Here is a 24,147-nt window from a genome sequence, read left to right as displayed (position 1 = left end):
TTGTATTTTTGCCCTGCCTTAATAAATATTTTGCCTGAAAGTCATGGAGACTCTGCAGTCAGACAAACCCAGGTCTCCATTGCTACATCTCACTAGGCATATCCTTATATAGGTCACTAATCTCAGTTTACTCATCTCCCCCAAAATGGGAACAATAATATCTATAAAGTTGTGCAAAGCATTAAATGAAATAATGTCAATGGACCAATATCTAATACAATCTTTGGTTTATAGTAGGGATTCGATAACTAGTAACCATTGCTATTTATACCCTACAATGAAAATCTCACCCATGTCATTATTTTGTTTGTTTTATTCTCCTGATTTAATGCCTTCAGCAATTAAATTAAGTTCATAACACCAGGTTTCATAGCGATAGGCCATGCGGATTTGGGCCACATTTGTCCTTCGGATATCATTTCCAGCAGGGCCTTCTTCAAGGTAATTGTTGCCCAGAAACCTTGCTTTCTCCTATAAGAAAAAAGGAAACAGAATGATTGTTGTTGCTTTTTACCCTGATATGGACAATAATTACATCCTCCACAAAGATTCCTTCCTTACATTAGCTACAGGCAAGAGGAAAACAATAAACCACTAAGAGCACTCATCCAGTGCGTCAATGTGCATGGTCTGCTGAGAAATAAGTGTATTTTATCTTCCTTGCCCACAGTCCTGGCCAGAGAGAGAGAATAATTCTTTCTAGACCCTGTCCATAGTAACTGCACATGATTCCCGAAATAATTTTTCAGCATGTGTTTCTTCCAACTAATTTTTCAATATTCAGGTTACCAAATTCCAGACTCAGAAGGATAATCAAAGGCAGGTCTACCTCATGAGAAATTCCACATTGCAGAACACTGTTTCTTGCCACTTCACACATATCACAGGTACTCAGCTTGAAGACTTGTGCAGCAATGGCATATTCTTCCATTAGGGGCTCCTTGGGTTATTTATTTAAAAGAGGGAAAGAAAAAGGGATGCATTAAAAGAAATAACACATCCTGCACAAAAGAATAGTGAAATATCATGATTCAACTTTAAAATTCTAGATGGTAAGTAACAGTTCAGCAAAATATACTTGTATTGCTCAAAATTCCATATGTGTACCTTGGTGAAGTGGAATTGCATTGGGTCATCTGTAGACAATGAGATCATTAGCCCTTTCTGGAGGAAATCTAAAAAAGGATTTCGGGCGTATTCTAGAAATAAGCTGTTGTTACTTAATGGCGACATAGCGATGGGAATCTGGGCTAAGAAAAACAAGTACTGTAACACAGGACTCTGAAAAGGAAAAGTGAAAAAAAAAATTTTTAAATATTGGAAAAGGGATGCAAACTAAAAGTGTTAAAACCCCATGATCTACGTCAGGTTTTAGCTTTCAACAAAATTATCACCTATTCTTTAAATCCTGTTGTAAAAAAGAATAGTTTTTAAATGTAAATACTATTTAGAATAAATTTATGAGATCAGTTTTCAGAAGCATTGAGTCAAACCAAATTGTTTAAGTTTTAATTGTCTAAGTTAATGGTCCATCTTAGGCAAAAGAATTCACTGTGAAACTTTTTTTTACTCTACAAGAAAGTTCTAACTCTCACAAGAGGCGCTTTGAAACATGCTACAACATGAAATCTGGCAAAAACCAGCTGAAGGTAGGCCAAGGCACCTCGCATTTATCCCTTGTCAGAGCTCTAAAATGAAAGTCAGGAGATCTGCATTAACCCCTCCCTGCCGCTGACTAGCTAGGTAATTTTGAGCAAATTCCTTTACTTCTCCGGGCCTCTGTAAAATGAAGTGCAGTAAATAATCTCAAAAATTTTTTTTGCTCTCCTTTATTTTGATTCCAGTGTTGATAATGACTTGTGACAAAATGATAAGGAGGAAAAAAGCTATCCCTCTTGCTCCCACATAAAAGTTAAGGTTGAGAAGAGAGCCTCCAACTCACCTTTTTTAAATTCAGGCCATGAGAGATGTTATCTGCTGTCATGAATGCTGTCATGAGATGAGTGAGAGCTCCAGCTTCCCCACAATGAGGTCGGAACAGAAACGTGTTCATGCCTCGTTCCCTAGGGAGATGGAGCTATTATAGGAATCACAGGTGACTGGCCAGAACCTGACAACCATTCTGGGCCTAAAGTGATTTACAGAAAATCTGGTAGGAAAAACTAACACTCTGAAAGGGAGTGGGGCATCCAAAGGATTCAGCAAACCAGATAATTCCAGTTCATGCTGTTTAGTCACTCAGTCATGTCCTACTCTTTGCAACCCCATGGACTGTGGCCCACCAGCTTCTCTGTCCATGGGGATTTTCCAGGCAAGGATACTGGTGTGGGTTGCCATTTCTTCCTCCAGGGGATCTTCCCGACCCAGAAATTGAACCTGCATCTCCTGCATTGACAGGCAGATTCTTTACCACTGAGTCACATGGGAAGCCCAAAAACTCTTCCTAAAACACAGACTTTTTGGAAAAAGAGGCAATACAGGATATGAGGTTATGGAAGGAAGTTAAGATTTGATTACCTGAACAGAAACATCTTCGGTTACCACCCAAAGTTTACCAATATCACCATATCATTTTTTCTGCTACTCACACTTTAGGGGGAAAAGGTTTCCAGAAAACCCCCTTATAATAGTCCTATATTTCTTCCTTGCTCAGATATACCAAGATGGGCAAAATGTATGCAATTTTATCATAAATTGCACAGTGATAAGTGTAGATTCCTAAACTTCCAAAGAAAAGGAATTGTGAAAGTTACTGAAGACTCCAAAATGTCCATCCCCCCGCCCCAAATAAATATGGAAACTGAAGAAAAAGTCAAGGGAAAGAAACTTCTTCTCTGGGCCAACTGGCATCATCCGTCAACCACCGAGGGTGCCAGTGTATGAGGAGAGAAGTGTGTCAGATAGATTCTCTTTCCAGTTCTCATCTACTTACTTTCTCAGGCTGTTGAGCACCATGATGTTTGCATACATGTAGTAGGTATAGTAAGTGTAAGATGGGTTCTTTTCCATGGTCCACTCCTGGGGCTTAGGGCTCTTGGAGGAGAACATGTGGCCGCTGTGTTTGGACTCATCATCTACACTGTCAAAGCCCGTAATCTGTCAGGAAAAATGAGCAGGCAGTGGATTTAGTCTGAATGCAGGGACCCAGCCCTCAGACAGACTTTCAGCTCCCAGAGGCAAAGACCAAATGTCAGAGATAAGCATCAAGGATTCATCATGGCTAGGTATGCAGGCTGGTTCATGTGCAGCTTTAGGAAGGCGCACAGGGTCATGCTTACGTGCTTGAGGAAAACACTGAGGTCTGGGTGAGCCTGAGGGTTGATGGTGGCCTCGAACACTGGCATGAAAACATTCTCCAACATCTTTCCAAAGTGTGGAAGGAAGTTCTTAGATCGAAACACATCACTAGAAGCAGAAATGAAGAGAATTTAGGAGGAGAAGATTTTGGGACTGATAGTTCAAAGCGAAGCCCAAAGACAAGCAAAGGGCCAAATGCCGTGTTTAAGAAAAGACCTAGTGTTTCCATTCTAGGTCCACCCTGGTACATTCTTCTTGGTTACCCATAAAGAAGGATTCAGTTTGGGTTTGACATTTGTTGTTGTTTAGTCTCTAAGTCATGTCTAACTCTTTTGTGACCCTAAGGACTGTAGCCCACCAGGCTCATCTGTCCATAGGACTTCCCAGGCAAGAATACTAGAGAGGGTTGCCATTTCCTTCTCCAGGGGACCTTAGGTTTGGCATAGGAGGTATAAATTTCTTGCTGGACCACATGCACCTATACTATATCTTCTACGAACGCTCTGTGGTAAAAAAAAAAGTTTAAATCTTCACAACTAAGGCCAGATAGAGAATGAAGAGTATGGGAACTATGTCATGAAAGGGTCAATGATTTTTTTATGTGTGGTATACAAGATGGTGAACGTGAAACACTTATCAAGAACACCTCTGATATGCTGTAGCCAGAGGCAATCTAGCAAACTCTTATACAGCACTTAATATTTGCCACCCACTCTTTTGAGTGGCCAGAAGTATTAGCTAATTTAATCCTCATAACAACACAATAAATTATGTACCCTTATGAAAGTGAAAGAGGAGAGTGAAAAAGTTGGCTTAAAGCTCAACATTCAGAAAACTAAGACCATGGCATCTGGTCCCAGCACTTCATGGGAAATAGATGGGGAAACAGTGTCAGCCTTTATTTTTGGGGGCTCCAAAATAACTGCAGATGGTGATTGCAGTGTGAAATTAAAAGACGCTTACTCCTTGGAAGGAAAGTTATGACCAACCTAGATAGCATATTAAAAAGCAGAGACATTACTGCCTAACAAAGGTCTGTCTAGTCAAAGCTATGGTTTTTCCAGTGGTCATGTATGGATGTGAGAGTTGGACTGTGAAGAAAGCTGAGCACCGAAAAATTGATGCTTTGAACTATGGTGTTGGAGAAGACTCTTGAGAGTCCCTTGGACTGCAAGGAGATCCAACCAGTCCATCCTAAAGGAGATCAGTCCTGGGTGTTCATTGGAAGGACTGATGCTGAAGCTGAAACTCCAGTACTTTGGCCACCTGATGCGAAGAGTTGACTCACTGGAAAAGACCCTGATGCTGGGAGGGATTGGGGCAGGAGGAGAAGGGGATGACAGAGGATGAGATGGCTGGATGGCATCACCGACTCGATGGACATGGGTTTGGGTAGACTCCAGGAGTTGGTGATGGACAGGGAGGCCTGGTGTGCTGCGATTCATGGGGTTGCAAAGAGTCGGACACGACTGAGTGACTGAACTGAACTGAACTGAACTGAGGCACAGAGAGGTCATGAAACTTGCCAAAGGTCACACAGCTAGTAACTGGTACAGTCAGGATTCAAGTATAGCAGCCCAGGGCCAGGGTCCATGCTTCTAACCACCACACTTCACCGCCTCTCTGTCATAATGATATTAGACAGGAAGTTTTACTCCATTCAAAAAAGTTACTCTTTTGGGACTTCCCTGGTGGTACAGTGAATGAGAATCCACCTGCCAATGCAGGGGACACAGGTTCAATCCCTGGTCCAGGAAGATTCCACATGCCATGGGGCAACTAAGCCCATGTGCCACAACTACTGAGCCCATGTGCAGCAACTGCTGAAGACCACAGGTCCTAGAGCCTCTGCTCTGCCACAAGAGAAGCCATTCCGATGAGAAGCCCACGCACTGCAACTAGAGAGTAGCCCTTGCTCTCTGCAACTGGAGAAAGCCCACACAGAGCAACGAAGACCCAGAGGAACCAAAAATAAAATAATAAACAATAATGTTTTAAAGTGTTCCTCTTTTTTTTTTTTTTTTTTTTTGGCTAAAGCTCTTACATTGTCACAGGGCACACAGAACACAGAGGCAGATGGCCAGACAATACACCAACACTTAAGTTAGATAGAAGATCAGTGATACAAATATCCCTGAAGGCAATGAGCAGGTGATAATACCATTGATAAATAGTCATTGATTATGGAGAACTTGAGCACTTGTAGATGAGATAATCAGCAGACAGTAGTTGAAGTTCTGATACAAGAAAGCTACACCCCAGTACAGATGTGCTTGGGAAAGAAGGAGCTGGACACAGAAAAGAGGACCGAAAGAGAGAAAATGTATAGTAAAATGTACGTAGTTTTTCTCCTAGCTAAGTTTTAATCATTCTTAGTAAGTTATTTTGTGAACTGCATCAAGTGCCCTGTTTAAAAAAAACAACCTGGTTAGAAAACTGAACTGAAATGATCTTCCTACCTGCTGTCTGTGATTAAAAGTGCCAAACCTAGAGTGGACAACACCAGGCACCCACCGGGGACCCAGCACCAAGTGCCGTTAACAAAGTTTGTGTCTGTCCAGACATGTTGCCCGTTCTTTGTTCGTGTGGAGGAGGCGAGGGCAGGTGGGATGAAGCAGGCTTTAGGGTCTCCAGTGAGCGGTTACGTACTAGATCCTGGGGACCTGGATCATCCATGTCATGTTGGGGCAGTAGACGCGGTTTTGGACGAACCAGGTGGAGAGTTTGCTCCACTCCTCAGGACTGCGGCCATAGATGGACAGGCGGGGCTCGGCGTGCTGGTACTTGGCCTCCACCAAGTCTGCACCGACCTCCTGCAGAGCCAAGAGAGGAGTCCGTCAGAAGTCTATACCTGTGGGGTCTGGGGAGAGGAAACTTCTTAGGACCTAGAGGTCCTAAGAAGAACAGAGGTCATGAGAAAGGAAGGCAGAGGAAAACTATCAAGGTTAAGATTTAAGGAGATCGACAGGTGAGGGGCATCTAGTTGGGGTAAAAGACTGATGCGACCGGATAGAGTCCACAGAGAGAAAGCATCAGACTACAGATGATGCGATCCCAAGGCACTGCTGCAAACGAATTCAACTTTCATACGACCCTTATCTCCCAAAACACACATCTCCCAACTGCACCTGTCATTCCTGCCTCCTAATGTTCAAGTTTCATGAAGATCAGGGTGCGTTCTGATTCTGACTCTTCCCAAACTTACAACTCCACAAGTCTAGAAGAACCAGGTCCTTAATCCCAAATCCACACCCTCAGCTTCTCTGTCCTAGGAATCAAGGCCTTCAAAAATCATTACAGTGGATGTTTCACAAGAAATGATCCCATTCATTTGTGTAGTGCCTGACCCAAGTGATAGCACTCTCTCTCCTGCACTCCTCCCTCCTTCCCCTTCTTCTTCCCTGCTTCTGTCCCCCCTTCCTCCTTCCTTCCCTCCCTTTCTTCTCCCCCCTCCTCAAGAATCAGGCCAGTTACCATAGATCTGGTTGGTTCCCCCTCACCTTGATGATAGTGGCAAAATATTCCCCATTAATGTAATTGTCTGTCTTCAGGTAGAGGTCCCGTAGCTCACTTGCTCCTACGGGATTGTATTTGTCATTGAACTTATCAAAACGCTGGAAAGTCTGACGTCCCTGCATCAGGAAACAACAGCACAAGTGTATCCTTATCAGAGCTGCCTGGACACTGAGAGTTAGGGAATGACCGCAAGGAACCGGGGCCTGGTATAAGGGGAAGGGCTTGGGCTCCAAGAATGGAATACAGGATAGCTGACAATGAGGGAACCTTGAAATTGTGCATGGGTTCTTTCTGTCAGCATGGTAAGCCCACATGGTTAAAAGAGCTCTGAGAAGGGAGAGTTTGTAGGAGAAATGCACGTGGGTTCTGAGTATTAGATGAAACTGACATTATCAACTTACAGCATGAACATCCAGAGAATCAACAGTCAGGTCGTAGGGATGCATTTTTAATTTAGCAAAAAGTTCCTTTAGGGTCAGATTTTTCTCCTCGGAGCTATAGACCACTCTGTCAGCATCAATTTGGTAAGATTTCTTAATAAAGCGCAGTAGATGTTTCTGGTTCATACAAGCAGCTGCATGGATATGAGTGTCCACCTGTGTGTACATTCAGGTCAAGAAAAACCAACAGTCCTTAATGCTTAGTTAGGCTGCTCTGTTAGAGGCTACAGTGCCCACAAATCCCACTGTGCTAAGAGAAAGGAGTAAATGATAGGGGTGTGACCTGACAGTTGGTATAGGTGGTCAAGCAAGAATGAACACATAGCACCTTTTTGTGCCCTTGTAAGAATGTGCACGTTTAGGCTGGATGAAATAATATTGCCTGCTTCTCTTGCATATCTGTAACATCCAATTTACTTCCTACATTTGATCCACACAAAATTCTTGGGGACAATTTTCCACCCCTGAGACACAACTAGAAGTGAAGTAGTTGCCAGAGTTTTCAGCCCCAAGGGGAGAAATGATTGAAATAATGCATCCATGGTACAGTGATGACACTTATGAGTTAGGTATTTTTATAAGAACAATTTTATAAGTGGAAGTTTTGATAAATTAAGCAATTCGCCCAAGCTTATATGGATGACCGAGCCACGATTTGGTCCCAAATCTCTGTTCATATATTTCCTACTCCCACGTCCTTGCAATCATTTAAATGATCAGAATACATCCTTGAAATGTTTGTGGTTGATTAGTTTTCCACAAGGTTTAGATCATTTGATATTCACAATCCTCCTGTGAGCTAGATTGAGCAGATATGTTTCCAATTTTACAAATGAGGGAACCAAAACTCAGAAATATTTAATCGCTTCCCCCAATGTTTTACAGTCGTCAGGAAGTAGAAGAAAAAAGACTAGAATGAAGATCTTCTAAATCCTAGAAGAATGGCTTTCGAGGTTTATTTGTTTTTGTTATTTTTGTTGTTGATGATAAGTATAACTTTCATGGCAATAATGTGGCAACCCTTTCTATGTGGAAAACAGTAGGAAAGGCATTTGCATCTTTTAGATATCATCTATTTGCTTTCACTAAATTCCACTGAATCTGCAGAAATTTTAAATTAATCAGAAAAACAGTATCTTTCTTATCTTGTTCAAGAAATAATTGCATTAATGTTTCCAGGAATGATCTCTGAGCAGCAAACACGTTTACCTTCCTGCAGTTGTAAAAATCCCGGTGAGGGTTGTTCTTCAGCTCCTTCAATTCATCCATCTCGTTGAGCATCTGATGCACCTGGAACTTGGAGGAGAGAAACTTCAGGCGCCGATGGGCATAGGTCTTACTGTGAAAAATTAAATAACATAATTGTAAAAAATTTCAGACATTTAAGGAACAGTCAATTTCAAAACCATCAGTAGTACCCTTATCACTTTTATCACAAACAATTATGTTTGTTTCCAAATGGAACTGACTTATTCTGCATTAATCTAATTTGAAAAGTGTTGGGCTTCAAGGACTTAATATTTTCATCAGAGTTGGACATAAATAATAATGAGGGAAGATTTGGGTTCAAATCCTGGCTAAGCCACCTGTGTGACTTTGGGCAGATTACTTAACTCATCAAAGTCTCAGCTTATAAATCTGGAGTTATAAAAAATACCTACCTCATACAATGATTATGAAGAGTGAAAGAAATAATGCACTTAGTGTTTAATGTGTGTTTAAACGTAGTAAACTCTTAATAAATCCTTAGTCTTACTATTAGTAGTGGTAACAGTAGCAGTAGTTTAGGTCTTAACACTTACACAGGTCCTTGGGCAATTAAAGCAAGTAAAAAATTCATATCATCTAAGAATCTGTCCAGCTTTGGGTAAGGAAGTGGCTTGGGCTCATCTTTGCTGGCTGCTTCTTCATTAGGATAGACGTAAACGACACCATCCTTCATTTTGAGCTGATAACCCAGATTTTCTGGGAGGTTATCTGTTCGGAAAGGGTCTTCTCCCTTCTTCATAGGAGGGGTAAAGACTTTTTCAATAAAACACACAATAATATATCAGCATATAGAATGAATGACCACATAAAAATAGCCAAAATTAAATACTATAAGATCTCATTTGTTTGGAATTCTATCCGTCATTAAGTTGTAATTATCCGAAGCCAAGCTAAAGTTCATTTTTACATTATTTTCCAAATGTGACTAGTAGTATAAAATAAGCCTAACATTTTATCTAGTGCAAAAATTATTTCCAAGTTCTTTAGAATACTGTTTAATTTGCTATACTACTTACAAATCATTTTAATTATTTAATAAATTTGTTTATCAAAGTCTTCCTGACAGTGTTTTATTAACATATGAGATGATTGCATAGAAATAAAAATAGAGTTAAAAAGTAGAATTTGGACTTTTCCCTTATTTAAAACATCTCTATCAGTCTTTATTTAGAACAGCTACTTTTTAATAGACTTGATTTTTTAGAGTGGTTTCAGGTTCACAGCAAAATTGAGCACCAAGTGCAGAGTCCTTATATACCCCTATCCTCACACATGCATAGCCTTTCCCACTATCAACATTTTCAGTCAGAATGGTATATTTGTTAGAAACAACAAACCTACACTGAGACATCATTATCATCCAAAGTCCAGAGTGTTTACCTTAGGGATCACTCTTGGTAGTGCATATTCTATGAATTTTAACAAATGAATACATGTATCTGCTCTCATAGTATCATGCAAAATAGTCTCCCTGTCCTAAAATCCTTTGTGCTCCATCTAGAGTGGTTTTAATACAAACAGAAATATAAAATAAATTCTAAACATAATTCTTACTGTACTTATATTTCCCACCTTGTAAAGCACATGCAATTTTTGCTAAAGGATTTGAGAAGGGATAATGTGGATGAAAGTCCCCTTTTTTCCACTGCTAACAATTTCAACCTAAGAAAGCTGAGGACAAATTCCACATTGTTACAGGCTTTAGAGCACTCCTTTTACTTTCAACAAGTATATGTCCAAGGCATCAGAAAATCTGCTGTTTGCAAGTGATGACTAAAAAGTCAGAGTAAGAAAAATAATATAGAAAGAAAAAGCTTGCATATTTTCTATACAAAGCTGAAAGATAAGGAACACAAAAGAAATAGTATATTACTGCATCAAATATCAACTTTCAAATACTTACACTTAAATATACTAGAGATATAAAATATGATTTTGGAGAAACAAAGGTGAGACAAGCAACCTAAATGTCAATATTATAGAAGATGAACAAACCAACCCAGTTATCAAACTGGACACATGTTTAATATGATTTTAATAATCAAAGGAATTAAAGAGAGGAGGTTCTAGAACTGGAAATCTTTAACAACATAGTTTGATAGTTAAAAAACCTTAAATATTTGTCTCGTCTGAAATTTCACTTCTAGAATCCTAATCCTAAAGCTAAAAAGCAACTGCACAAAGATGATTTATTAATGATAAAGATGCTTATCATAACCGTGTTGGAAGTAAATTTTTAAAAGTTGGAAATCTAAGTGCTTAAAAATAGGTGTTGATTACATAAATTATGATATAATTATACTATGAAATTTATTAAATTGTGAAATTATTAAAATTTGATTATGTTTAAATAGGTACTTTATACTGCTGCTGCTAAGTCACTTCAGTCATGTCCAACTCTGTGCGACCCCATAGATGGCAGCCCACCAGGCTCCCCCGTCCCTGGGATTCTCCAGGCAAGAACACTGGAGTGGGTTGCCATTTCCTTCTCCAATGCATGAAAGTGAAAAGTGAAAGTGAAGTTGCTCAGTCGTGTCCAACTCTTAGCGACCCCATGGACTGCCGCCACCAAGCTCCTCCGTCCATAGGATTTCCCAGGCAAGAGCACTGGAGTGGGGTGCCATTGCCTTCTCTGTACTTTATACTAGACAGGAAGTAAAAAATGAGACATGTAAATAAAATGCTATGGAAAGTCAAAAGGTGTAGCTTATTTTTATCCAGAGGTCAGAGGAAGGCAGGAAATGATAATGTTTGGGCAGTACCTTGAAGGATGACATTGGATCTGGATACGTGGACACATAGTAAGAAAATGAAGGGAAGGGCAGTGGGACACAGGGAACAGCACGGAAACAGTACAGGCGCAGGAATGTGCTGAAGTAAATGGTTTCCACCCAGAGCAAAAAGTTCAAAGGAGGAGTAAAGGAGGTAAGGTTAGAAATAGATTGAGTGTGCAAGTCCAAATATAAATAAGCAATAGACAAATAAAAGATAGAGACTTTCCTGGCAGTCCAATTGTTAAGACTCCATGCTTGCAGGGGGCATGGATTTGATTCCTGACTGGGGAACTAAGATCCCACATACTGTGCAGCATGGCCAAAAAAAAATTATCTTTTTAATTAAAAACAAAAACAAAAACAGAAGAAAGACAGATGGTCGTAGACCTTGAATGCCAATCTAAAGACTGGACTTATTGGGGGAGTCATTAAAGACTTTTGTCAGGAGAAGGATGTGCTCAGATTTGTGTTATAATAACTGGTACCAAAGTGAGGATGAATTGAGAGAGAACAAGATTAGAATTTAACAGAGTAATTAGAAAGCTACTGCAACAATCCAGACAAAGAGAAATAGGGGCCTAAATTTAGGCTTGGGGAATGGTGAAGAGAGGAGGTTCTGAGAGATATTGTACAGACTGAATCAGATAATTGGGCATTATGGAGCAGAAGAGAGGATGGAGCTGAAGATGACTATGATACGTCAAACTGTTTATACTTATAACCTTAAGTTTATAAACCATGAATTTATGGTTTAGACTTAAAACCACGGGAGCATATTTAATCATTAGTAGTTAAACCTAAGGGCTTTCCTGGTGGCTTGGTGGTAAAGAATCTGCTGGCCAATGCAAGAGACTTGGGTTTGATCCCCGATCCAGGAAGATCTCCTGGAGAAGGAAATAGCAACCCATTCCAATATTCTTGCCTGGGAAATCCCATGGACAAAAGAGCCTGGTGGGCTACAGTCCATGGGGTTGCAGAGTTGGACATGACTGAGCGACCGAACAATAACAAGTTAAACCTCAAACTATATTCCATAAATTATATAAGAAAATTACTTACCTGGATAGAAGTTCTCATTTGCTACCCAAGCCTCACCATCAATGTTCCTCAGGTACTTGGAAGGGGTTTTTGGAAATCTCTGAAATGACTTCTGCATATACTTCTCCCGTATACACAATGCCCGATAAAGACCTTTGCAAACCACTTCAAAATCTTCAACTGTAACCTACCAAGAAAATTTCAGAGTAGCACCTATAAAAATTGCAGAAGTGGATAAGGCTTGTCTTTGGCATCTCCCAGCTCTCCCGCTGAGCTTGCCCTGCTGAGCCTCCTCTGCCCACCCGGCTACTTCCCACTTGACTTGGACCCTGGGTCTCCCTCCACCAGCAGGTCCAGGGGTTTTCCTAGCTCTTCTATTTCTACCAAGACATATCTGTCCTATGAGTCTTTCCTTGAAGTCCCATGTTTGTTTTTGCTTTTTGTTAGATATAAGCTATCATCCAACAAATATGATGAAAAGAACCCATCCTAACATGGAAAATACTTCTTCCTGGTGACAAACAAATATTTTAAGTATGCACTTCTGAAAATAGTACCTCAATTGAAAGACAAAGTTGGTCTAACTTGAGAACTCAAGCCACTTGCTGGTCAGTGTGGGAAATACTGGGGGAGGAATAAAGTGTCACACGACAGCCTTCAAACCCTGCCATGCACACACTGCCTTCTGTAGCTAGAGACAGACAGAACATCATCCCATTAGAACTCATTCTTCAGGATGGTTTCAAAGAGAACTTAATCTGGAATTACAAATAGAAAGACTCTAGAGTAAAAATTTCTTAGAACTGCAGCAAATTTCCTAAACTGGTCTATTTCTCTTGCCCCATACCTGACTCCTGGCCAGGCCTGGCATGCCCAAGAAGTTGTAATTTGAAATCATTGCATGCTCATCATCAGAGCCTGACAACTTCCTGGGACCAACCCCAACATAAGCTTGCCCCTGATGGTTTGAGGTCCAGCTATTGATCCTAAAGAGTTGAATTCTTTTTAAAGACCTGCTGACCTTAGCAAAGATATTCTGACAGGGGTACTAGGTCTAAGGGGTCTGCTTCCAAGGGCATGCTTGTTTCTTTGCCATCTAACAGGCTACCTATCAGCTCCTTGAGGACAAGAGCTGGATCTTATTCACCCTCGCATCCTCAGCACTTAGCACACAGTACCTGGCACAGAGGAGGTGCTCAGTAAGGACTGATAACATTGAATTGGATGTATCTAGGATGAATGGCCTTGGGAATCCTAATTCCCCCCTTTACCTCTCTGTTCAGTTATGAAGGTGAAGACTGGTTCAGGTACAGACCATGACCAGGTGAAATGCAGCTCAACAGATTAGTCACTTTCAGCCAACAGGTGTAGCCACATACTTGGTTCTTTAAAAACTCTAAGCCAAGGTTTTAGGTGCCTTCCAGCTTTTATAGGAGGAGAAGCTACTCCCTGACTTCTGAGAACCTTGTCCTTTTTCTCCTCTTCTTTCTTTTCATTCTTGTTTTCATTTCCACCAAGCACATAGGGATCGAGTTTGACTCTTAATATTTGTGGTTTTACGGAACTTTGGACTCTTCCAAACTACTATTAGTATATGTGCTGCCAAAGCGAGCACAGACTCTTCCAAACTATTATTAAACATTTCATTTCAATTATCTAGCATCTAAAATCTCTGCCACTTGTAGAGCACACATGTTACCACACAGAAAACAAATAAAGAAAATCAGTGTCCATTTCATTGCTCTGTCACTTTTTTGGTTTATTTTTTTTTAATTTTTTTTTGGTTTATTTTTAATTGGAGGATAATTGTTTTACAATGTTGTGTTGGTTTCTGCCACACATCAACATGAATCAGCCGTAGGTATATATGTATCTCCTCCCTCTTAAAATCCCCTCCCACCCCACCCCGCCCCTTTAGGTTGTCACAGATTGCTCTGTCACTTTTAAATATCTTGGGACTAACACTAAGTGGGTCAGTTACATGAGAAGAGGGCTTACGACTGGTCATTAAAACTATATTTGGAGCATAGACTGATGGCTAAACAGAAGTTTCACCAATGTGATGCTGATTCTGCAAGCTCATGTGGCAAAGATTTATTAATTGAACAACTGTTCTGGACAGGACAGGCAGATCAAGTTGCTTGCAACATGAGTTTACTATCTCTGTGGCATACTAGTATCTGTTCCAAATAGTAATCTACTGTGTAAGCATCTGCAATGAAATTGGATAGGACAGTTGGTCGAAAAACAATAACCCCATGAGAATGTTCTAACCTCTCTTTCATCTTTTCTCAGTCTCCCCACGCTTCTTTCCTCTTCTCCCTCTCTTTCTCCTGCTCTGTTTTCTTTGATTGGTTTATGCTACCTGCAGCCCTTCTCTCTATCCTGCTCTGGGTACATGTTTCTACCAAGAGCCTCCATGCCTTCCTGAGGCTCCCTGTTTTGCTTTATGATACCTCAGTGAGACTAGATCGGTAGATATTCTCTTTGGTTCTTTTGCCAAAATTTGTCCACTGTTTTCTGTAACACACATTCTGTAACACGCAATATGTAGCCACATTCTACTGCATAGTCTCATGGGCAAGCAAATGAGATAAAGGAAGAGAAATTATATGAGATGATCAAAGCAAGATAGAAATGTCATAGCATGTTGTAAACAACAAGTTCCTACTGTATAGCATAGGGAGCTATATTCAATAACCTGTGATAAACCATAATGGGAAAATATATATATTCATATGTATATTCATATATATATTCATATATATATTCATAAGTATGTTCATATATATATATGAATCACTTTGCTATACAGCAGAAATTAACACAACATTGTATATCAGCTATACTTCAATAAAGTTTTCTGACTTCCCTGGTGGCACAGTGGATAAGAATCCGCCTGCCAATGCAGGGGACACAGGTTCGATCCCTGATCTGGGAAGATTCCACATGCCGCAGAGCATCTAAGCCAAAGAGCTGCAGCTACTGAGCCCATGCGCTGCACCTGTTGAAGCCCTTGTGCCTAGAGACTGTGCTCTGCGACAAGAGAAGCTACAAGGAGAAGCCCGCTCACCGCTACAAAGAGAAGCCCCCGATTGCTGCAACTAGAGAAAAGCTGTGCAAAGCAATGAAGACCCAGCGCATCCAAAAATAAGTAAAATAAAATATTTCTCGAATTCATAGCATATTGCTATTGAAATGAGATAATGAAGGATAGCAAAGGGCAAGTGAGCTTACACTTTCCTCAAAAGGAAGGGGAGGAAGAAAAGAAGCTGAAACAATCAAGCTAAGTATCTCCCAGCAGCTATGTCTGAGAGGCAGGAAGCAACTCACCCCAGAGGCATAATCACCAGTGATCTGCACTCTCTGAAAATCAGGCACGGTCTGGTAGGTGGGAGACGAAGAAATGTACTCATCGATGAGGGACAGTTTGGTGGAAGATGTTTCAGTTTGTGGAACAGACAAACTAATAGTCCTCCGTCCGAAGAAACGCTTTTTTCTGAGTTTGAAATTGAAAAATAAAAAGATTTCACTTTATCTTCATTCGGAGTTTCATTGTGATAAACTTGATGTTTTATTATTTTGAAACAGTTTTATTTTGAGAACAAACAGTGAAAATTCAATGTGGGCTGGGAGTCAGGAAGAGAATCTAACCAAATGGTAGGAGGTGTCACCTAAGTGTCCCTCTTTTCCTGTAAACCTGGGAATAGTGGGCCTTAGGAAACATACTAGAAGGCTCTCAGCACAACACTGTTCTGCACAGTGCAGAACAGCCAGTCTGGGTGTTGCCCACTCCCAGCAGAACAGCCAGTCTGGGTGCTGCATAAGCATAGGCTGTGTCACTTAGTATCCTTGCCATTTTGTGCATGTCCGTTAAATTCTGTGAACTTGTCTCTCTATCTAGAAAAATGGTGTATTAATGCCTACTATATAGGAATTCTGTGAGATTTAGTGTCTATAAAATGCTTAGCACAGTACCTGGAACTTGTAAGCTGCTTAATCAATTTTCCTTCCTCAAATCAACATGTCTTAAGTTTCTACTTTGATACATATCCTGTGTTAGGTCCTACAGGGGATACTAAAGGAGGTGGATTACTGTTTTTTCCTTGAGAGTGACAGTGAAAGTCTCCCAGTCATGCCCAACTCTCTGCAACCCCATGGACTATACAGTCCATGGAATTTTCCAGGCCAGAACACTGGAGTGGGTAGCCTTTCCCTTCTTCAGGGGATCTTCCCAACCTCAGGGATCGAACCCAGGTCTCCCGCATTGCAGGTGGATTCTTTACCAGCTGAGCCACCAGGGAAGACCGTTCTTTCTTTAAAGACATGAAATCAAGGGAAGGACAGCAGAACAATTTTTCCCAGTGAAGCTGTCTGGAAGGGGGGTGGAGGTGTGAGGGGCATGCTATGAGGAGGGAGTTCCAAGTAAGCGGTCAATAGGTCTAAAGACTAAACTGTGGCACACAGCAACAGGTAGTGAGTACTAGAGTGATTCAAATAAGGGAAAATAGAGTTTGTGGAGAGGGATCTGTTCAGGGAAGGTAGTAACTATGCATCACAAGCGTAGGATGGGCAGGACATGAGGGCAGAAATAGAGGGCTGTATCCCTGAGGCCTCGAGGAGGTCAGACTGGCCAGAGGGAAGGATTCCTGTCAGGGAGCACAGCAATAAGGTTGACTAAGGACAGAGTCTGAAGATGAGGCTCTTGAGTTCCAGTTTCTACACCGATAGTGTGGAAATTGAATGAGTGCACAGTAGCCATCACCCACTTTGTTTTGGAATAATCAGAATAATCACATGGTAGATCATTTCCTTTTGTTTGGGTGGATGTGTGTGTCCAACAGTCGTGTCCAACTCTTTGTGGCCCCATGGACTGCAGCCCACCAGGCTCCTCTGTCTATGGAATTTTCCAGGTAAGAATACTGGAATGGGTTGCCATTTCCTCCTCCAGGGGATCTTCCCAACCCAGGGATCAAACCCACGTCTCTTATGTCTCCTGCATTGGCAGGCAGATTCTTTACCACTGAGCCACCTGGATAGGGCTTAGGTGGATAGGGAGGCTTCAACTAAAGGCAGATGAAGATGAAGGTAGGAAGGCCACTGTTTTCTTCTTTTTTAGTCTTTGTCACTTTGCCCTAGGGTATAGTATGTGTGTGTTTGTGTGTGTGTGTGTGTGTGTGTGTGTGTGTGTGTGTGTGTCTGGGGGGGGTAGGGGGATTTTTAGTTCTGGCAGAGTTTTTCCTCCAAGTTGAATCATCATTCAGAGTGAACCATTGGTCCTGACACTTCCCCTTACTGTGTCCCAATGCACACAGCATTCCCCTTACACCGCTTACCTCCTGCGTTCTGTAAGGGTGGACTGAGCCTCCAGATGGACCATGTGTGCAAACATCTCATGTTGAGAAATTGGGCAGATATCATCCACGTCAAAGGGGGAAATCTCATGACGGCCTCCCTCATCTTTGACTTCAGAGGCAAACACTTTTTCAGCAAAGCTACGAATTGCATCATCAATAGCTAGAAGAGGTTTTCACGTGTTAGTCTTTAAGCACTTTCTCAGAACTCATCTAACGGTTTCTGCACAGGTAAGGCACAGTGCTAAGAACTGCCCTGGGTACATGTGTGCCCTGCTCTCTGACAACTGTGCCAGAAACTTGATGGAGCTTCATGCCTATTTTCTCTTTAGTGGGTTTCTGTGTAGGTAGCTAGGAAACTCACTCTCAGAATCACAAGTCAGATTCTTACAGCACACTTTGAAAGTGAAAGTGTTAGTCGCTCAGTCGTGTCTGACTCTTTGTGACTCCATGGACTGTAGCCCGCCAGGCTCCTCTGTCCATGGGATTTCCCAGGCAAGAATACTGGAGTGGGCTGCCATTTCCTACTCCAGGGGATCTTCTCGACCCAGGGATCGAACCGGATCTCCTGCATTGCGGGCAGATTCTTTACTGTCTGAGCCACCATGGACGCCCGCAGCACACTTTAGGAGGGCCCTAAAGATGTGATTGGGCTCTTATATGCTTAGCACCGAAGGTCACCTGTTTCTGGTGGGACTAAGTTTGATTTCATAGTAACCTTGCAGCATAGTCCTTCCCATTAGGTTGGTAGAGTTTTTCTGATGGTTTTAAAGCTGTGGAGGGAGTTCCTTGGTGGTCCAGTGGCTAAGACTCTGGGCTCCCAATGCAGGGGGCACAGGTTTGATCCCTCTCTGCATGCTTCAGGGCAGGGACAAATAAACAAGTAAAATAAAGATGCGGTAGGGTTGTTGATCTTTGGTGTTTTCTTACTAAAGAGAGCCAGTGATAGCAGTAGTTTTGAGGAATAAATGTGTACTTTAGAGCCTTTCTTCCTCCTAGGACAGAAATTGTGTTGCTGTCACATATCACAACCTCATTATTTTCAAATCCTGACATCTTGGTGATGTCAGGGGAGGGAGTCACTAAAATTTACTGCCCAGTGTTGGGAATCCTATTTCTTGTGGACATGTAGCTTCCATAATAAATGATCTTTGGAATGGTAATTTTACTTTTACATGTTGTAATTTTCCCATTCTTACCGTGGGTGGAAGAATGATCTTTAGCTTGGCAATGAACAACCCCAAGACTTTCAGGAGAAAAGAGAACCAGTTTTATTGTATAGGGTGGTGATGGCCATCCAGTGTCTGCTTTTCTGTTAAGTTTCATTGTATTTTCCAGATACCCAACTGTTTCCATCTGACTAGTCATTACCTCTGGTATTGGGCTGGCCCAGCAAGATCTCAGGGAAAAACCTGAGTGAACTTTCTAGTCAACCCAATACTTGTAAAAAAATCTCTCGGCATTTCCAGAAAAGAGCAGGGAGCAAATAATGAGAATGGCATACAGTTAGATATTTGGAGCAACAGTAGCAGACAAAAACATTCTTTATGTAATAACAAAGCAAACTGCAGACATAAAGATAGATCTCCCCCCCAAACTCTTGCCCCATTGACATCTATACAAGTCTCCAAAATGGCACATTTTCAATTATAACTTAGGTTGGTGTAATGTATTCAAGTACTGTTCTGTACTTACCAACTCCTACACCTTCTTCTGCTTCAGTTTCCTTATCGATAAAGTGGCTATACTATTACCTACAAACCTTACAAGGCTCTTGTGACATCAGGTGAGATAATGTATGTGAAAATGCTTTTTTAAAGCATTTTTTAAAGGAAAATAAAACATCAGATTAAACTGAATGATATGATTTGGTAGCATTGATCAGACAAATATTTGGTATTTGGAATTAGCTTTGGGTTATTAAGAAAGTGATAAATGGAATGGCTTAGTATAGGCTGAAGCATACACTGGAAATGACAGTAGTTGACTCATAACTTCACCAACTCTAGCGGTCAGGTCAGCCAGTTTTCAAACCTGGCTCGTCACAGCAGAGTAACAGAGAAGCCCACTATGTTGGCTGAACTTCATGCATCTATTTGTCTCATTAAACCCAAGCACTTCCTGAAACTGAAAAGCATAGTTGGATGCTATGCCTCGTGTTTTGGCAAGCACCATGATCCATGAAGGAACAGACAAAACACTAAGTAGATACATTTGATGGCCTGAGAATGCCTCCCCATCCCACAGCCAACTGTTCCCCAGAAATAGTATCATTCCTCCCTCAGCGTCATAGGCAAGCACATGCACCTCAAGGATGAATGACAAGCAGAAGTCAGAAGAGGTTTCATGCACCATGGAGAGCAAATGGAAATAGGTTGGTTGGCTATGATGATGACAAAGAGGAGGATGAAGATGAGTGTGCAACTGATTTGTCATGATGGGTCAGTTGCAGAGCTGTCGGAGGCCTAATGCTACTTGCTTGAAATTTGGCTCTTCCAAAACAAGCATCCATTATTTGGGACTGCACACATCTATTTGTTTCATGTCTTTAAACACTGTTTTTTACTAAGGTTGTATCTCCCTAAGTCACTATAGACAGTCGAAAAGTAGAAACTCTACTCTCAAGAGGTAGCTTACATTAACGCCAAAAATTATACGATTGATATTTCCTTCCACTAAATCAACCAATTGTTTTACCTTCATGTAACACAGCTGAAATCTGATTCCTAATTCAAGAGCTCTGCCTTCCAAAAATACTTCAGGGAGTGGTGGTGATTAGAGAAAGAAAAAAATGAAACTGATATTTCAAAAGGTGAGTAGATAAGATAGGGTGACAAGCTAATTTATGGGGTCCCTTGGGTTTGTATGGATAATTGCCGAGTTCTGCTTTGAGCATGTTTGAGATAATGGAACATCTGAGTGGTAATGTCTTGAGGTTAGGACATCCACATTTAGGTAGAGAATAGGTAAGAGGACAGAAACAAGAAGAGTGGTGAAGCAGAAAAAACCGTGGGCTACAAGTGAGGAAAAGTGTCTGTGACAGCTGTGTGGACTTGGATAAATCATATAATCACTAGGAACCTCAATGTTCATCATCATAAAAGAGGAATGTTAATAATAATAATGTCAACTTCAGAGACTTGTTTAATAAAGATTAAACAAGAAACTACATAGTACTATCCAGAAGTTGGGGATTATTATTATTAACATGGGAAGTGCAAGACTCTTGAGAAAAGGAATATCATGCTTGCTTTTTCACCCAACAGGTCCAGAAAAACATGCTTATTTCTCAGCAGTGCTTTATTAATATGTAGGAAAGACGGGTCGTAGGCCTCTCATCTGCCACATCACATCTCAGAGGAACTCAGAGGCATCATGAGTACTATTAGTCAGTCAAAGGACAAGTCTGATTTGAGATGGAAGGTAGCATACATAAAAAGTTACAATTTTATTTTAAAAATGGGATTTTATGTTATCTGATAACAAAAATGCACCATGAGAGGGTTTACTAAGGCAGGACTCAATAGATCCCCTTAGCTAATATCTAAGCGTCTTTTTCAAAAATGTAGTTTTTTGGTGTGGGTTTTTTTTTTTTTTTTTTTTTTTGAGTCAGGATTTCCATGAATTCATTTGCTATGCTTTGGAAGACCTATGGTCATTATAAATCTTTGTTGGCTTTCAATGGTATCATTAAAAAACACTGCTGAAAAATACCCATATTTCTGAATTAAAGAATAGTATCCTTACAATATTGATACTTTGGCAAATGGCAGGAAAAATAGCCCCAAATACTCACGTTTTTCTTCAGCTGTATGAAGTAAAATAGAACAAGATAAAATATGTGAACAACTTTCAGAAATCATGGCTACTAATCAGTGCTTTGGAATAGAAATAGATAGGTTGGTACAAGGAAGAGGGGGTGGGATGTGTTATTAGAGCTCACTCTTCCGTTTTTCTACAACTTGCTGCCATTAGAAAACCCTGGGGATGTAGTCATCATATACTTCTGTATTTTCTTTTCCTTTCTAACTTCTCTCTTTAAATTTATGTTTATAATTTTAAAGAAGTACTCTTTGTAAAATGTGATTTTTAAAAACATGATCAAGAGGGATGGAAAAATCTTATACAATGCTGATAGCAAGTAAATGAAAATAGATAATTTGGTAAACAATTAAGTAACACCTACCAAGCAGCTATTTCTGAGAATCTATTCTACTGAGATAATCCTTAGTGTGGAAAAAACTTAGGTACAAATATTATTGTCAGAGCATATTTATACTTGAAAAAAATCATAAAGAACCTAAGGGATTGGTTGAGAAAATTGGAAATATTATACAACCATTTAAAATGATGTTTAGGAAGAGTTTAGAGTACCGTGATAAATGATTAAGTTATCATGTGAAGCCAAAAGAAGGACAGGATACAAAGTCACTTGTATAATATAATCTCAACTGTGAATGTGTTTTTTAATTCTTTATACTTGCAAAGAATATAGTTTGAAGGAAAAACACTAACACGTTAAAAATGTTATCTTTATATGATGGGGATTGTGGGTTTTTTAAAAATCACTCCTTTTCTAAATTTCCCAATTTCTCTAAATGAGTGTTTATTACTTCTATTTTTCAGTGAAATTTCTTTTATTTCACATGAATCGTGTATTACTTTTATAATGAAAGAGACTTTTATTACTATTTTGAAAATTATTCTGTGTATAAACCTGGATTGTGAATGATCAGAATATACAGATTGAGTTAAAACTGCTGTTATTCTCATGATTTTCAGCTAATACTATTGCTAAAGACATTATTTATGACTCTTCTCAGAAGTGTGGCAGCACAGGTTTTGTTTAGACTAACAGAGTAGATAATGAATATCTTACATAGTTTTCTACCAAGATCATCAAGGATGCTACTACATGATACAGTTTTAGAAGATTACCTCCCTCCTAAAACTAAAAAACCAGAAACCTTTTGAAAACCTTGTCTCGTCTCTTCCTGAAGTGTATTAATTAAAAATACTATGAACCCCAAATAAATGATTCCCAGACCTGAAATGATAGTTAAAGGAACGATTGCATATCAAAAGAATTGAACTCTCCAAACACTTTTGCACACCTACCTGGAAGTTTCAACAGAGGCATTGTGCTGGGATCCTGTGTTATAGGGTAGCACAGTAGAAACGAAGAGACACGCACTGGAGGGATGACTGACTGACACTATGAAACACGCTGACATTCATTTTATTATTTTGCTTTTCCCCTGTAATCTGACCCTTCTCTTCTAAAAGGAGACAGATGAGCTGTAGACCTATTTATAACTTTAGGCATTGACAGTGAATAACAGGTGAAGCCTTCAGGGTTTACCCTGGGATTTTAGACAAGATATCTGTGGTAGGCCAAGAACTGCATTTCAATACTCTCTAAATCTTCCTGCGGATTGGGTTCTCTTAATGCATAGTGTTCTTCTCTGACTGGACCACTGCTGACTATTTTCCACCCTAGTGGAACACAACGAAGTCTTGCAGGCTCTGGAAAGTCAAAGTTCTCAGGATTTCAGTCCTGAGAACAGCCATGGTGAATATGCTGATACATTCATCAAGCTCTCAACACACACACACACACACACACACACACACACACACACACACTTTCGTAAGATATATCCCTGACTTAGCAGAAATTCACCTGACAGAATTTACTTAATAAGTTAAGTGGTAAATTTACATCAAATCTTTAAAAAAAAATTATTTGCTTATTTTTGGTTGCATTAGTCTTCCCCGCTGTGCACAGACTTTCTTCAGTTGCTGCGGGCAGGGCTTACTCTTCACTGCGGCGTACAGATTTCTCCTTGTGCTGGCTTCTCTTGTTGCGGAGCACCAGCCCTGGGTGCACAGGCTTCAGTAGCTGCAGTTCGTGGGCCCTAGAGCTCAGGCTCAGTAGTTGTGGAGCACAGGCTTTAGTTGCTCCACAGCATGTGGGACCTTCCCAGATCAGGGATTGAACCTGTGAAATCAACCCAGAATACTCACTGGAAGGAATGATGCTGAAGCTCTAACAATTTGGCTACCTGGTGCAAAGAGCCAACTCATTGGAAAAGAGGCTGATGCTGGGAAAGATTGAAGGCAGCAGGAGGAGAAGAGGACAACAGAGGATGACATCCCTGACTCAATGGACATGAGTTTGAACAAATTCTGGGAGATGGTGAAGGACAAGGAAGCCTGGCGTGCTGCAGTCCATGGGCTCACAAAGAGTCAGATATGACTCAGCGACTCTAGCCCCTGTGTGTTGGCTGGTGGATTCTTATCCACTTTACCACCAGGGAAGTCCTACTTCAAATCTTACGGAAACACAACTGCAGTCTAAAGTGCTCAGGTACCTTTACTGACTATGTTGTCACAAAGAGAATATCTTTCTTATGTATAACATTTTATAGTATGCAAAGCATGTATCAAATATTATTT

At 40.6% G+C, this 24,147-nt stretch overlaps 1 protein-coding gene across 1 annotated transcript; it reads right to left on the bottom strand.

Annotated features, from left to right (window-relative positions):
- Window positions 1–295: 295 nt before the first annotated feature.
- Window positions 296–22,906, bottom strand: AMPD1 (adenosine monophosphate deaminase 1). The gene is made up of 15 exons (XM_070463879.1): window positions 22,807–22,906; window positions 17,671–17,851; window positions 15,668–15,833; window positions 12,356–12,521; window positions 9,056–9,275; window positions 8,463–8,592; window positions 7,215–7,409; window positions 6,798–6,929; window positions 5,947–6,110; window positions 3,279–3,405; window positions 2,933–3,096; window positions 1,943–2,063; window positions 1,108–1,281; window positions 830–940; window positions 296–471 (listed from the first exon to the last, which is right to left on the bottom strand). Exons 1-15 carry the CDS (start codon window positions 22,826–22,828, stop codon window positions 313–315), a joined length of 2,232 nt encoding a protein of 743 aa, XP_070319980.1. The 5' UTR covers window positions 22,829–22,906; the 3' UTR covers window positions 296–312.
- Window positions 22,907–24,147: the final 1,241 nt, after the last annotated feature.

Source organism: Odocoileus virginianus, unplaced genomic scaffold (genome assembly GCF_023699985.2).
Source record: "Odocoileus virginianus isolate 20LAN1187 ecotype Illinois unplaced genomic scaffold, Ovbor_1.2 Unplaced_Contig_8, whole genome shotgun sequence".
Taxonomy (NCBI): domain Eukaryota; kingdom Metazoa; phylum Chordata; class Mammalia; order Artiodactyla; family Cervidae; genus Odocoileus; species Odocoileus virginianus.
The sequence above is the reverse complement of the archived record's forward strand: the minus strand, read 5'-3'. Positions and strand labels throughout refer to the sequence as shown.

Coding starts and splice junctions, on each gene's coding strand:
- AMPD1 (XM_070463879.1), bottom strand. CDS start 22,828: ATGCCTCTGTTGAAACTTCCAG. Junction 17,852..22,806: donor GCCTCTGTTGAAACTTCCAG/GTAGGTGTGCAA, acceptor AACCTCTTCTAG/CTATTGATGATGCAATTCGT. Junction 8,593..9,055: donor TTAATTGCCCAAGGACCTGT/GTAAGTGTTAAG, acceptor AATTTTTCACAG/TAAGACCTATGCCCATCGGC.